Source organism: Danio rerio, chromosome 12, assembly GCF_052040795.2.
Source record: "Danio rerio strain M-AB ecotype USA chromosome 12, GRCz13ab, whole genome shotgun sequence".
Taxonomy (NCBI): Eukaryota; Metazoa; Chordata; class Actinopteri; order Cypriniformes; family Danionidae; genus Danio; species Danio rerio.
The window spans coordinates 11,227,327-11,242,500 of record NC_141032.1 but is presented as its reverse complement, the minus strand read 5'-3'; the positions used below and the strand labels follow the sequence as shown (position 1 = coordinate 11,242,500).

The window sequence follows — 15,174 nt, the reverse complement described above, 5'->3', positions numbered from 1 at the left end:
CCTGCCTAGTTAACCTAATTAACCTAGTTAATCCTTTAAATGTCACTTTAAGCTGTATAGAAGTATCTTGAAAAATATCAAGTAAAATATTATTTACTGTCAACATGACAAAGATAAAATAAATACGTTATTAGAGATGAGTTATTAAAACTATTATGTTTTGAAATGTGTTAAATCTCAGAAACTAAGGAAAAAATAAACAGGGGGGCAATAACTCTGACTTTAACTGTATATTACATTTTCAGTGACAACCCAAATTTACCCTTGTTTTAGTCAAAAGATCTATGTTTAGATGTCTATTAAACATCTATTAAGCACAAACATAACTGGTGGGAAATGGCCTCAGACGACAAAATTTTGACCTACTGTATGACTGAAGCTTTTAGTCTGAGGCATGACAATATTTAATTTTATGACTTGGGTTTGAGAACATCCCAAAATGTACCCAGTACACCAGGTTTAACTTAGATTATATGCCCTATGATGTATTGGTCAGATAAGAGAGGCACACAAAATGTTCACTGGAGCCAGGTTTGGAAACATTAGAAACCCTCAAATGCATACTGTAGATGCAACTGAACTCATAACGTTGTTGCTACTGTTATCCTCTAAGAGTTACACTGTAAAAAAAAACAGACTCATACATGCCAGTCATCAGTTTCACATTTAGAAACAAACTCACTTGAGGTTTGCAGCTGTGCAGAAAGTTGTGAAAGTCTAATTGCCACTGTTGAGTTACTTGGCATTTCTTTAAAAATCACTGACCGTGTTCACAAAGGATGAACAATTTACACAGAAGGCTGCAGCAGCAGTTGGAATAAATAAATGTGCCATTTTAAACCCATTTTTAGCAGCACTTTAAAATATTTAACCCAAGCAATGCCATACAAAAAGACTCATCCTTCATTAAATGAATAAATGTATGAATAAAAAAAGAAAACATGAATTCTTTAATTTAGAATTAAAGAACATTCCCACATTCTCGTCATATTTTACAGTCATTTTAGGGTTTTCAGAGGTGTCAAGGCTGCAAAGTGTAGGTATGTATAAAAATAAATTGGAAACAGCTTTATCCAGAAATAATTAGTATGCACATTGTACACTAAAATAATGTCTTTTATTTAACTATAAATGCAACCTTTTAGCTTTTCGTTGCTGTGTTTACTTTTGTTGTGAGATTATAGATAATATGAACAGTATTCATATTTCAAAGCATGCAAAATGACCAAGGTTGTGTTTGACATATTGCAAACAATCCACTGAGCTTTGGATTACATTCAGACATTTCCAATATTTATGTCATTTCTTTGTTTTTATTTTGTTTAGTAAACCAGGTAATGAACAGGGTAAAAGTGTGGAATCCATAATAAAAAAAAAAGTATTACAGATGAAAATAAGGTTTGCCTGTCATTTTCAGTATGACATTTATTATTCCTAAACAGTGCCAAGATCAATGAAATGAACACATCCTTAATCACCAAGACCTCAAAACAGTGCCTAGTTGTCACTCCAATATTTTGATACTGTCAAGCAAACAAGAAAAACTACACTTTTATTTTTTTGTTGCCAAAACAAAAGGACCCTTTATATTAAGGTTAGGTACTATAGTATCCGGAAAAAATAATTAATTGTTATGCATTTATTAATCAATCTTAAAGGTGCAGTAGGTGATTGTCTTCAGATTTTTTTATGCTGGTTGAAAGTGTCCATATTCCTATATCATTCATTTTCTTGTTGGCTTCCCTTTATTATTAGTTCCTAATAATTATTATTAGTCCTTTTATTAATCCGCCGTCGCCACAGCGGAATGAACCGCCAACATATTCGGCAAGTTCAACCCATCTCTGGGAAACATCCACACACACACTCATACACTACGGACAATTTAGCCTACCCAATTCACCTGTATCGCATGTATTTAGACTGTGGGGGAAACAGGAGCACTCAGAGGAAACCCACACGAAGGCAGGGAGAACATGCAAACTCCACACAGAAACGCCAACTGAGCCGAGGTTCGAACCAGCGGCCCAGCGACCTTCTTGCTGTGAGGCGACAGCACTACCTACTGCGCCACTGCCTTGCCCATATTCCTACAGTACCGATTAAAGTAAATAATCTAAGTGTATTTATATGTGTTTTTAAATTCTGGGTAAGGCATAAAACTATGTTCATCCAATTGAATATTGTCGGTCAGACCTCTCCCATAATTCTGATAAGCAGCTCAAACTGTCAACAAATGTAGATTTGAACAACTGCAGTCTTTCATAAAGATCTGCCATTGGCGTGGGCACGCACATGCACACGAGAGACAAAGAGAGCAAAACAAACGCTCAATCAAAACTTTTTCAAATCCTGAACCAATGTTGAATTTATTTTTTTACAAGCTGAATTAAGGATGACACCGTGACTGATGTATTTCTGTTTGACAGGTAATGTTATGTTTTAAAGCTCTTTTAGTCACGCAGAGATGATGTAGATTTTGCTGTTACAAATAGATTATATGCACAGAATATATGCGGGCCCTTAGCAGACTTGCTACAGCACGTGAGAGAGGGTTGTCTGTCATCTTTAAGGTGCGCGCACTCGTGTTTCAAAGGCGTGGCTTTGGAAGGCAGGGGAAGGACTGTGTAAAATCTACAGTATTATGCTAACCGACATTGTGGCAGATCACCTACTGCACCTTTAAGTTACAAAAAGTTTGTTTGTTTGTTACATAAAGTATTAACTAATGTTAATACTTCTCTTTCTTTCTTTCTTTCTTTCTTTCTTTCTTTCTTTCTTTCTTTCTTTCTTTCTTTCTTTCTTTCTTTTATATTAACCCAATGCTTATGTGCACACTTACAACCGCACCTGAATTTCAGCTGACTAACCGAGTGATCTGTCTTGTAATGTTTACACACAATTATAACTATGGACATATGGTACCTTAAAATGACTTGGTAGACATCACATTAGACTTTGGACTATTCTGATGAATTCCATGACATATCCATCAAAGACTTTTGAATAGGATAAATCTCTATGTCTAAATTTGATGGTGTGACCAAGATTTGAAGCTATTAAATCACACAGGCTGAGGTTGATTTTAACTGATTGATCTTGGCAGACATTCTGAATTATTCTTCCTGGCACTCCACATAAGAAACTGAACAAATACAACTATTGTATGTAACGTACAAAAGCTCCAGTTTAACAGTGCAAACACACCATGCGGTGGTCAACATATTCTCATTATCTTAAAGATTTAAGGAAACGCTTTTTATATTCCGCCCATCCCCCGCTAAGAACGACTTTAACAGTGATTTATCTTACTTGGCTGATCACGAAAATAACAAGCCAACCTGTTTTTTTAAGTCACAACGTCATTACTGCTGCAGAACTCGTTAAAAATCTCACCATTTGCTGTGCTCCCATAAAAACCCAGCCACTGAGAATCGAAGCAAACCACAGTGCTTTATATTTTTGCACAGTTTGTATACTATGTTTACTGATACTGCTGAAAAATCATTGATGCATGCAAGAATGTGTTGCTCTGTAAAAATTTTATGTTTCCTGCAGGGACAATAACAGCACTTTTTGTAAATACCCAGTACGAGTGCTTTATGCTCCATGCGTTGCCTGCCAAATGGGGATCTTACTGAGAAAAGAAAAAACACAACGCCTCCTTTAAAAGCGTGCCGAGCAGACAAACCTCTTAGTCAAGATGAGCCTCAAGCTTGGCCATTTCTGAATCAATTATTCATCTGAATTGGATTAGATGGCCCCTGTGATTTCCCTTCTTCTGTCTCTAGCCATCCCTGTCCATCAGCATGTGGAGGGTTTCTCCCTCTGCATCATCTGTTTCACATTTTCTAGTTGTGGACAATTGACTACTGGCCAAGATTTTATAGATCCTATATAAGATTTTCTTCCTGGCTCTTTGGGAGGGTGCTGATCAATCCTGAGTAGTAATGTGTTGTCTTTGATTCCAGGAGTACAAAGACATTTCCAAAAGGTTTAATCTGATTTATTCTTTAGAGACAGGTTGCCCAGTGTGCCCATTGCCATTTGGCAGCCTGAGAAGCTTCCCCCACATCTCATGAGCACTTGGTCTGGCGCTATACCACAGTGCTGATGGTGGAAGACTCCTCAGACTTGCCCTGCCTGCTGGGCAGAGACTTGAGATACTCCAGGTGGCGCCTGGCATCTTCCTGATTGTGTCTCACATAGTAGACCAGGTAGGAGATGACCATGGTGAACCATCCAAACATGGTCACCAACATGGCCACATCCGTGGTCTTTTTGAGCACCACACACAGGTCCAGGTCTTTGGCCAGCAGGAAAGGCACACCTTGGGCTCCAGCGTCTGAGGGTTCAGATGTCTGGCAGACAATACCAGTCAAAGAAACAGGCTCTAGGTCCAGACGAGGAAGGGCTGTCTGCAGCCTACAGTCACAGTGCCAGGGGTTTCCAGTGAGGTTAGATCTTGCTCGAACACTGTCAAAGGCATCAGGGTCCAGAGTCTTAAGCTGGTTGGATGACAAATCCAGAAACTTTAGAGAGGCTGTCAAGCCTCTAAAGGCTCCAGGTTCAAGCAAAGACAGTTCATTATGGGAAAGATCGAGCTCAGCTAGAAGTGGAAGATCATGAAAAGCATTGGCAGGGATGCTGGTTAGTAGGTTGTAGTCCAGGTAGAGGCGTCGTGTGTCATTAGGAATGTCCTGAGGGATCTCAGTGAGGTGCAGGTTGCTGCAACGCATAGTTTTACCATCAAATGAGCCCTCACTGTCTGAACAGTAGCATCCTTTGGAGCAAGACGTTGCAGCATGGTGGAAACACAGTGTCATCAGCACAAAGCTGTGAAACAGTAACCACATGACCACAGAGTGCCGAAGCAGCCAACCTGAGGGTAGCAACATTGTCGGACAGTGGGCATAATCCCTTTGGAGTACCACCTGTGTCTTCTCCGGGGGCTGTACACAACATCAAAGTCCCCAACTGATTGGAAGCCTAGAAGATTAAAGAACACAACCAGTTAAACCGAAAAAAAATATATACATATACATACATATATATATATATATATATATATATATATATATATATATATATATATATATATATATATATACATACATATATATATATATATATATATATATATATATATATATATATATATATATATATATATATATATATATATATACAGTTTGAGTCAGAATTAATAGCCCCCTTGTTTATTCCCCCCCCCATTTCTGTTTAACAGAGAGACGATTTTGTCAACACATTTCTTAACATAATGGTTTAATAGCTCATTTCTAATAACTGATATATTTTATCTTTTCGATGATGATAGTGAATAATATTTGACTAGATATTTTTTAAAACCCTTCTATACAGCTTAAAGTGACATTTAAAGGCTTAACTAGGTTAATTAGGTTAACTAGGCAGGTTAGGGTAATTAGGCAAGTTATTGTATAATGATGGTTTGTTCTGTAGAAAAAAATATATAGCTTAAAGGGGCTACAAATATTGTCCTTAAATTGTTTTTTGAAAATTTACTTTTATTCTAGCCGAAATAAAACAAATAAGACTTTCTCCAGAAGAAAAAATATTATCAGACATACTGTGAAAATTTCCTTGCTCTTTTAAACATCATTTAGGAAATATTTAAAAACGAAAAGAAATTTCAAAGGGGGGCTAATAATTCTGACTTCAACTGTATATATATATAACTGTATGGATAAATCTTGCATTGAAGGTTAGGAGAATTCAGAGCATCACTTCCAAATTTAGAAATATTGACAATATTATTTACATTGGCTAGGCTTATTTAGTACTATTAATATTCATGATATGTTTTAATTCGTTTTTCTTTCCATCTCTTGCAGGATTGCTTTACTGATCTCTTGTGGTTAAAGGATTTGCACATAATAATTAACTTACAATGAATTACATCACTAAAAGCCTACTTATAATTAGTAGTGTATACAGACATACGTACACATAATTGTACATGCACGGCTCCCAAAACCATAGAGCCCAGAAATGAAAATTAATAAGCTAACAGATAACCTTTCAGTTTTAAATTAATGATGGAAATTGTGTACCTGTTTCTCAAAGCAAAAGTGATTTATCTATTATTATTTCCCTGTGGGTTTAGTACCCTTTTTGGTCACACTTTTTATTAAGTGGATTAAACTACTATTTACTTACATCAAAATAAAAATACAATGTACTTAATGTGTTCATAATGTATTGCAGAACACATCTAATGCTCTTGAGGCAAGATATGGGTATGGGTTAGAGAAAGGTTTGGTGTAAGGGAGGTTCAACAATGTAATTTTTAATGTAATTACAGAAATTAATTACTATTGTAATTTTATTCAGTTATTTAATCAAACATAAGTATAATGTAAAAACGTATTTACACAATAAGTACATTTATTTATTCATTTTCTTTTCGGCTTCGTCCCTTTATTAATCTGGACTCGCCACAGCAGAATGAACCGCCAACTTATCCAGAATGTGTTTTACACATCGGATACCCTTCCAGCTGCAACCCATCACTGGGAAACATCCATACACACTTCTAAGCTATGGGCAATTTAGCTTATCTAATTCACCCATAGCACATGTCTTTGGACTTGTAGGGAAAACCGGAGCACCCGGAGGAAACATGCCTTCTGAATTTTGCGCTCTTTTAAATTTAATAGATTTTGACTAAATTGGTGATTTTTTTTCATGTGCAGTTAGCCCAATGATATGTAGTGAAGTTATTCTAATGCCCTTTGAAAAATTAGCAATTCCATACAATTAAAGTTTATTAACTTACAATTTCTCCATCAGTGCATCTTATGACTGCTCCCTCATGAACTAAACTTTGCTCTGCTCAAGTATGATGTGACCAGCTTTAAACACGTCTTTAGAGAATTCTTCTGTTATTTAAGTATCAAGTTATACATCACTCAATGTGTGTGTGGATGCTTCCCAGACATGGGTTGAGGCTGGAAAGGCATCCACTGCATAAAAACTTGCTGGATGAGTTGGCGGTTCATTCCGCTGTGGCGACCCCCCGGTCTGTCTGTCTGTCTGTCTGTCTGTCTATCCATCTATCCATCCATCCTTCCATCCATCCATCCATCCATCCATCCATCCTTCCATCCATCCATCCATCCATCTAGGCATTTACAGTTTTCTCAGTGGCTACGGTGCATTTTTCACAGCACTATTTACATTTGCACAACAGTTAATGCATTTCTCAAAACACTTAGTACAATCTCCAAAACCTAGATAATAACCGCAAAAGCATGTCACATGCTCAAAATGGATAGCTCATTCCTCAAAAGCAAGTATTGATGTCAATGAAAGTGTCAGTGTCATCAAGATGAAAAGTCCGGACATCATTGTTTATGATCAAGATAGTCAAATGGCTTTGTCAGGTTTTTATCATGACAGTTTACTACTCTGTACATTTTTCCAATTAAATAAAGTCAGATTTTAGTGACACTTCCTGAAAATGCTCAAGACAGCACTATATATGTACAGCCATTTGAAAACTAAAGTAAAGTTAGACATCACTGCATTTAGTGCAAGCATTTGCAATTTGTTGGAAGGAATGAGAAACTGCTACTACGATATGCACAAATGACTAATTGTTTTGAGAAATGCATTAACTGTTGTGCAAATGTAAATAGTATTGTTAGGTACTGTTAGTGTTTTTAGGTACTAATATATACTTTTGAAGAACCAATATGGACCTTTTAAGAACAAATGTATGCCTTTTGTAAAGGTATAAAGGTACCATGTCACCATGTCAGGTCATGTCATTGTGATACATAAAGAAAAATACAGCACTGCATAGCACAAAGAAGAAGAAAAAAACAGCAGCAACAACAAACCTAATAGAGAAATGTGACAACCTCCTTTGAAATTCACATTCGTAAGAGAAAGTTATATGGGAGCATTTTACCAATTCAGAACAGATTTAGAAAGAATGTCTAGTGAAAAACTTTATGACATAGTATTATGGCAACTTATTTAACCATTCTGCATGTAAATAATGTTATAAACTAATGCCTAAATGTTGTGGGGGTTGAGACTATTCAACAGAGACCAATAATGCATTTTGATCAACATGTCATAAGTATTTGATAATGTAGGAAACAGCAGAGAATTCTACATAACTGTTTGCATGATTGTACCAAAGCATTTGCAGCTTGTTCAAAGAAATGAGAAATAATGTTTTGATGTGCACAGTGACGTGACGATTGAACAGGTACACTAAAAAAAATTATTCAAATTTAGATCCTTGGATTTACTAAATTTTTTTTACGTTAAGTGGTTGCAAACAATTTATTTGTGTTGAATTTATACAAACAAATTAAGTTGGACAATATTAAATTTAATTTGTTTGTTTAAATTCAACACAAATAAATTGTTTGCTACAGTTCTGCATGAAACACTTTTTTCAGTGTAGTTTTGAGAAATTCAATCTGAGAAATGTACCAAAGCGACTAAGAAAAACTGTAACTTAGTCTTAGCACCAGTACTGGTAGTCTTAAATATTGCACATGGAAAAGCCTAAATGATGTACAGTACAAGAGAGGGAAGGCAAGGAACACTGCCTGCTATTTGAACTGTGGTTGCCATTTTAGATATTTAATCCTAGCAGCATTGTGGTCAGTAATCCATAATAATAGTTTCACCTAAAATGAAGCTTTTTTTGTCTGACGTGCAGACAAAGATGATCAACTTTTTTAATTCACACTTTTCAATTTTTTTGTGCAACTATCTAAAAATAGCTTCCCACCTTTGCTCATTAATATATTAGCAGCATATAAGAAGCAGCTATCCTCTTACAAATCTTCAGAGCAACATGCTCCAGAAGGCAGCTCCCTTGATTGGCTGCAATAATTTTCAACCTTAACCGCAGTAAAAAAAAAAATGGTTTCAAGCCTACAGTTTACCAAAAAAAGAAAAAAAGAAGAAGAAGAATATATTAGGATTACAGCACATCTATCTGGTGTATAATTCTGAATGCTCAAACAACACATCCAGAATACAAAAGTCTGTGGGTTTGCAGTTGACAAATGGTAGCGGACCCGCCACTGTCCACTTACGCAGATTAAAAATGAAATCGATCTCTAAGTACCTTTTAGTATCACATAACGAGTGGGAGTCTCCTAAAGAAGCGACTGTTTGTTAAAGGGAGGGGGGAATAAGACGTTCTAGACTACAAAAGCAGCTGAAATGCCTGGCAAATAGATCCTTAACTGAAGGCTAAAGACGGGAGATAGAAAGAGTGAGAGAGCGAAAGGAAGGCATTAGCTCAGCTTTCATGCTTCAGTGACCGAAGCATTCCCTTGCCAAAAAAAGAAAAAACAAGACATCTATTTACCCAGGTTCAAAAGAAAAGTGATTTATTTTAACCTTGCTGTTTCATAAAGTTTTCTTTTTTGAAAGTGGGAAATGCTGACCTAAAAAAAAAAAGAGTAAAGTGGTGAAGAAAAGGGATAAGATTCACAAGCCCCTTGGAAAGGCTGTACCACAAGGTTCTGTCATGACATTTTCGCAAGAGAGAGTCTGAGCTGGACACATAAGAAGAAATCGACAGCAAAAGATGGCAACAACTACGACCTAAAGCAGATATCTGCAAACACCTTTTACTGAGAGAGCTAGAATACAAAACAAATTCAATAAAATCTCAATGGCAGCAGAATGGAGAGATGGACAGAATAAATGTTGAAACAAGACATGAGAGGGTAGCATGCAGGGGGTGAGGAGAAACCACACAGGATGTTTACATGATTCAACAGAGAGAACAAGAGAGGAAACAAGAGAATCTGAGGAGCGAGTCTTACATTACAGAAGAGAAGAAAGAAGAGAAGGACGAAAAATGAGGTTAAAAGGTTCAGGACAGAACATTTTGGGGGAGAAAACTGATGTGACCCTGCAATGAAAGCCCAAAGTACCCATAGAGAATGGAACAAGAAATAAAAAAGATGTAAACGCTGTTAACACGATGAATTATATAGTCACAAACGACAGACTCATATGTGATATAACATTATTTCTCTTTTAACTGAATCCCTATTACATTTTTGCATTTTTTTAAAAAAACAAACTTCTTAAGAAGTTTATCTACACTGAAAAAAGTGTTGCATGCAAAACTGTTGCAAACAATTTATTTGTGTTGAATTTGAACAATCAAATTAAATTGAATAATGTTCAGCTTAATGTGTTTGTTTAAATTCAACACAATTAAATTGTTTACAAACACTTAACATAATAAAATTGAGTAAATCCAAGGAATCATCTTTGAATAATTTTTTTCAGTGTAGCTTTTTGTTCAGTTGAAAAATGTAATCAATCAGCCGGACCAGCATTAATCAACTCTAACAAGTATGCGTGGTGATACATAGACATAGATTTTTTTGTCTTGAACTTGTCCATGACTTTTCAAAAAAGATTTGTGTCCATTCTCTCAAGCAAGACTACACGGAATCGCATGAAGAGAATAAAAAGTTCATGGGTGAAAGAGGAAAGAAGGATGAAAGCTTTGACAGAGCTGAACAACAATGTATTAAATGACATGTCATAAGATAGATCTTAAAAGAGATAATTGGTCTAATATTGCCACTTTACCACTTAATATTGCTAGTTTGATCAAACTGTTATTCTGGTTGCTCATGTAGAATTTATGGCTCTAACATTAAGATTAAGAACTTTAATTCAAATAAATCTTAGATGAGTTTTCTTTTGTTGGTCATGTCAAATGTACTGAATAATAATAATAATAATAATAATCATCATCATCATCATCATCATCATCTAAAATGGTAACATCTAAATCAGTTGTTTTTATTCAAATCAAAAATATTATAAAATTATGAACTTGTGCTGTTAAAACTGAATGACACAACTTGAATCTTTAAAATAGGTCTTTAAAATAATGAGTGATTTATTTTTATGGATTCAAAATAATAATAACAATACAGAGCTAGAATGACAGTAAAAATACTAAGGCAAAATAAAAAATGACTGTACATAACACTAAAGATAAAAGGTTATATAAAAATAAAGAAAGGGATAGCTTTAGCAAAAATGTTATACCTCACCATTTAATCTCCCTCATGTAGTTTGAACCTTTATGAGTTTCTTGCTTATGAAGAAGATAGTTTATAAAATGCTTGTAGAATTCCATAGCAGGATTTTTTTTCATATGGGAGTTAATGGTTGCCATAAACCAGCATTTCTCTGTTGTGTGAAAGAAACTTAAACAGGCCTTGAACAAGTGAAGGGTGTGTAAATGATGACAGCGATTTAAATTTTGATTAAACTAGCCCTTTTAAAAAACATACAGTTAAAACAATGGTAGCAAATTATCACGTAGAGGAAATTATACAGTGGCCGAAAGAGTTTAAAGTGCTGCAATTTAAGAAAGCACATCCAAATACAAAAAAACTATTTGAAAAAAATTGTGAAAGAATCTTTGTCAAATTGACAGCACACATGCTATAAAACCTCACAATGCATACACATTAAAAAACATGCTGTATTTTCACACAACGCATGCAGGTTAATAAAACGCAACACATTTTATTACAACACTTGCAAAAACAATGGAAAACACTGGACAGGTTTCAAGGAGACCCAAAAACGTGATGGATGCCATTACTGTGCCATTACTATTGCTCAGTGAAGTGTAAGTGATCTTTTAAAGGCAAGAACATCTTGATTCCCTTGTTTTTTGTTTTTTATTAGCCTAAATAACCATAACCTAAATTGCCGGATCTGTCACGTTTTAGGGTCCCCTTGAAACATTTCCGTTGTGTTCTGTGCTATTTGAAGTGTCGTGAAAAAATGCAGCATGTAATTGTAAGCATTTTTTGGTAAATTGCTTGTGTTGTGTGAAAATGCAGTCTGTTTTCAAAAAGTGTGTTTGCACTGTGAGGATTTGCAGCATGTGTGCTGTCGAATAAATGAAGATCATTTCTCAATTAGCTATCTTTTTTATGTCATTTATCTTCAAAGTAGATTATTTTAAAGAAAAAGCACAGGCTATTTTACTCTAATATGCAAAAGTATGTTTTCTAGCCCCATTTTTATAAACAGAGAGCAGCAAGAATTTCTTTGTATCTATGTAGGATCTGTAGCATTAAAGCCAAATATGGTCTTCTCTGAACTAATGTAAACTTATAAGAAGAACAATCATTTTACTACAAAAAGCATAGATCCAGATCAAACTGCAGCTTGTAATATTTTTGCAGCTTTACAGAAATTTGAAATGATAAAACAGTATCCATGCTTCTGGCTCAATAAAATGAATACCATATAACAAAATGAACTGTTTCACCTGTTTGCTACTGTTCACATGACCAGCCACTATGTGCATCCTCTCTGCTTCAAAATGGCTCTTATTAGCTGCCCTTCACATTCTTGTGAAGCCATTAGACAATCAAACTAGCCATGGATAATTTCCCTGCAGTTTCATATTTATTAATCTCATGACATTTATAGCTGAATTAATCAATCAATCAATCAATCAATCAATCAATCAATCAATCAATCAATCAATCAATCAATCAATCAATCAATCCAATCAAATAAGTGCCTAATTTATTAATCAAGTGATTATTTATAGCTAAAATGCTTCAAGAAAACATAAACTATAAGCAATCCCAATGGATACATGCTTTGTAGGATCATGAATTGTTCAAAGGAGCCTTCTATTTAAAATCATGTTCATTTTTAGCATAACATTGCAAAATATTTCAGGTAAACTGAGTATGTGCTAACAAATGCTGTAATATTCAAAATTTATATTCTAAATTTATTTAACATCACATTATAAAAAATAACGCTGCATTTAAAGGTAAAGTGAGTGTCAGGGTCAGATTTTGAAGTTCTTATAAGGTAACAACTGAACATTTTCAGTGTACTGTACACAGTAATATAAAGGTAAACTGTGTGTGGGTGTTGAGAGAACAGGAAACGGTGGATGAAAAACAACCATGTTATAATAGCTTTTTGATGCAGACCTAACAGTGTGTCAGCTGTTATTATATACATTATGTCTGTGGCAGCTGATCATTGGGTTCCATCTATGTCTTATGAAAGCGACTAAAGCTTTATTATTCTTAGTCTACAAACTGTTGTGCTTCCTTGTCTACTTTAATAATTAATGTCATACAATGTCTGAGTGCTTCTGACTGCTGCTGGTGTGTGATAGTTTAAATAGAGTCCTGGCTGCCAACCTGCACTGTTTATGTATCTGTTATTTTCAATATGCCACATAAAGTAGACCTAAAGTCACAAATCGCAAAGTACTATAACCTGACACTCCTTTGAAGGTTTAAAGGTGAATAGACAAATTAAGTGATGTATTTATTTAAGAACAGATCTTTGGATCTGAATATCAGTAAACCTTTTGACAGATACACCAAACATACAGATACAACATGTACAATTATATACAGTATTTTGTGTACACACTAATTATTAAATCAAATGCACTGTAAGAAATGTTGTTTTCTCAATGTATTAACGTTTAAATTATCTTTTATTCGAGGCAAAATTATTATAGTGATTAGGTTAAATCACCCTAGCTGACCACATCACTTAATCAGATTAAATTATGAGCTGTCAATTTCTAATATATTGCAATGAAACATTATTGTCCATTTTAGCATGTAAATAAATACATTTTGTTGAAATAATATTTACAAGAAAAAAAACAGCTACAGTATGTGTCGCAACTTTTTCGCTAAAACGAAACAACTAAACGACTTAACAACTTAACAACTAAAACGAAAAACGCATTACAAATAAAACCAAAATTTACACTGATATGATGTTTCATTAAACATCTTTATCGCTATACAGCAACATTTTTATAGCTGCCAAGTGTGTCGTTTCCAAATTCAAACGCGTTGGCATGTAATATTGTGCGCTCTTAGAACACTTCTCATTCATACCCAAGACGGACTCACATTTTCCCTCTCTGTCTTCTGAGATGTCCACTGCTTTTCACGGCATTCCCCTTCGAGTGTTTGTTGCAGAAAACGGAGTCCAGTGGCATTTGCGCAAATATTCCGTCTAGTTTAGTGCTGAAGATCCGCACGCAGCGCGAGCCGTGAACGCGTCTGGAGAGAGAGAGAGAGAGAGAGAGAGAGAGAGGGAGAGAGAGAGAGAGAGAGAGAGAGAGAGAGAGCACTGATCAGTTTCCATGCAACCAGCGGCACAAATCAGTAGCATCAGGTACATAAGAAATACATTCTGATGCTTCCAGCTGCTGACTTTAACTTTCATGAACTAGATTTAGTTGATTCGTGATTCATTCAGTCAGTTGTCATGACATTTGATTCAGATATTTTGCATATAAATTTAGATTTAATCTATTAATGACGCACGAGTAACTTCTTTTATGAATTATACTCACAATTATACTCAAGTTGTGCAAAAGTTTTAGACTTGTTGTTTTAGCAATAGTAGTTTATTGGGCATAGCTATATAATTATATCTATTACAGGTACATTACAAAATATGAGTGGGTGAATGCAACAAAACAGTAGTATTGTGAATTTCAGAATGTAATAAAATGCACTTTTAAAATTATATATATTTGTAGCGTACTATGTATATCACATTTTGATAAAAATATAAAGCTGTTTTAACACTGATTATGATAATTATAACATAATTAATGATGCTGTAAATTAAGCTTTGATTTCTAAAAGAGAGGGAAGAAAAGTCACATGATAATCCAAGAATCGCAAGATCTAGTGGACACACTGAAGCACTATTAGAATAAAAAAAAAAATTAAAAGTATTCATTATGGTGTGTGATTGGAAAAAAATATATATTTTTAACTCATGAAGAATTTCAAAGTGCAAGGTAACAAAAAAAGTGCAAATGTATGTAGGCCTAGTTTTAAAACTATGAGTTGATTTTTCTTGAGTGATATAATGGTAAGCCTGTGGTGTCTGTCCAGTTACATTTAAAGGTTAATCTGTGAAAAGATCACTGATGCCTCCCTGCAAGACTTGTTTTAAATCATTTAGTTCTGGACATGTAGCTATTGGACAACATGCTGACTTGACAGGCATATTGTGCGTATATGGTTTAATATTAACAAACTAATTGAGTTTGTCTTTAAAGTCAAGTGCTATTTTTCTGCTACAGTCCCT

General features: G+C 34.8%; 1 protein-coding gene across 2 annotated transcripts in view; it reads right to left on the bottom strand.

Annotated features, from left to right (window-relative positions):
* The window catches only part of lrrc3ca (leucine rich repeat containing 3Ca), a 16,749-nt gene extending 2,618 nt beyond the window's left edge, over positions 1 to 14,131 (bottom strand). Inside the window, exons 1-2 of one of the 2 annotated variants that reach the window (XR_015503887.1) lie at positions 13,977 to 14,131; positions 3,692 to 4,989 (exon numbers count right to left, since the gene is read on the bottom strand). Coding sequence is in view for 1 of the 2 variants with exons in the window: in XM_087275935.1 (XP_087132061.1) it covers positions 4,098 to 4,898 (801 nt within the window). In the remaining variant the exon portion in view is untranslated. Of the gene's footprint in view, positions 4,990 to 13,976 lie in introns of both variants that reach the window. The other variant, XM_087275935.1, reaches the window with a different exon arrangement.
* Positions 14,132 to 15,174: the final 1,043 nt, after the last annotated feature.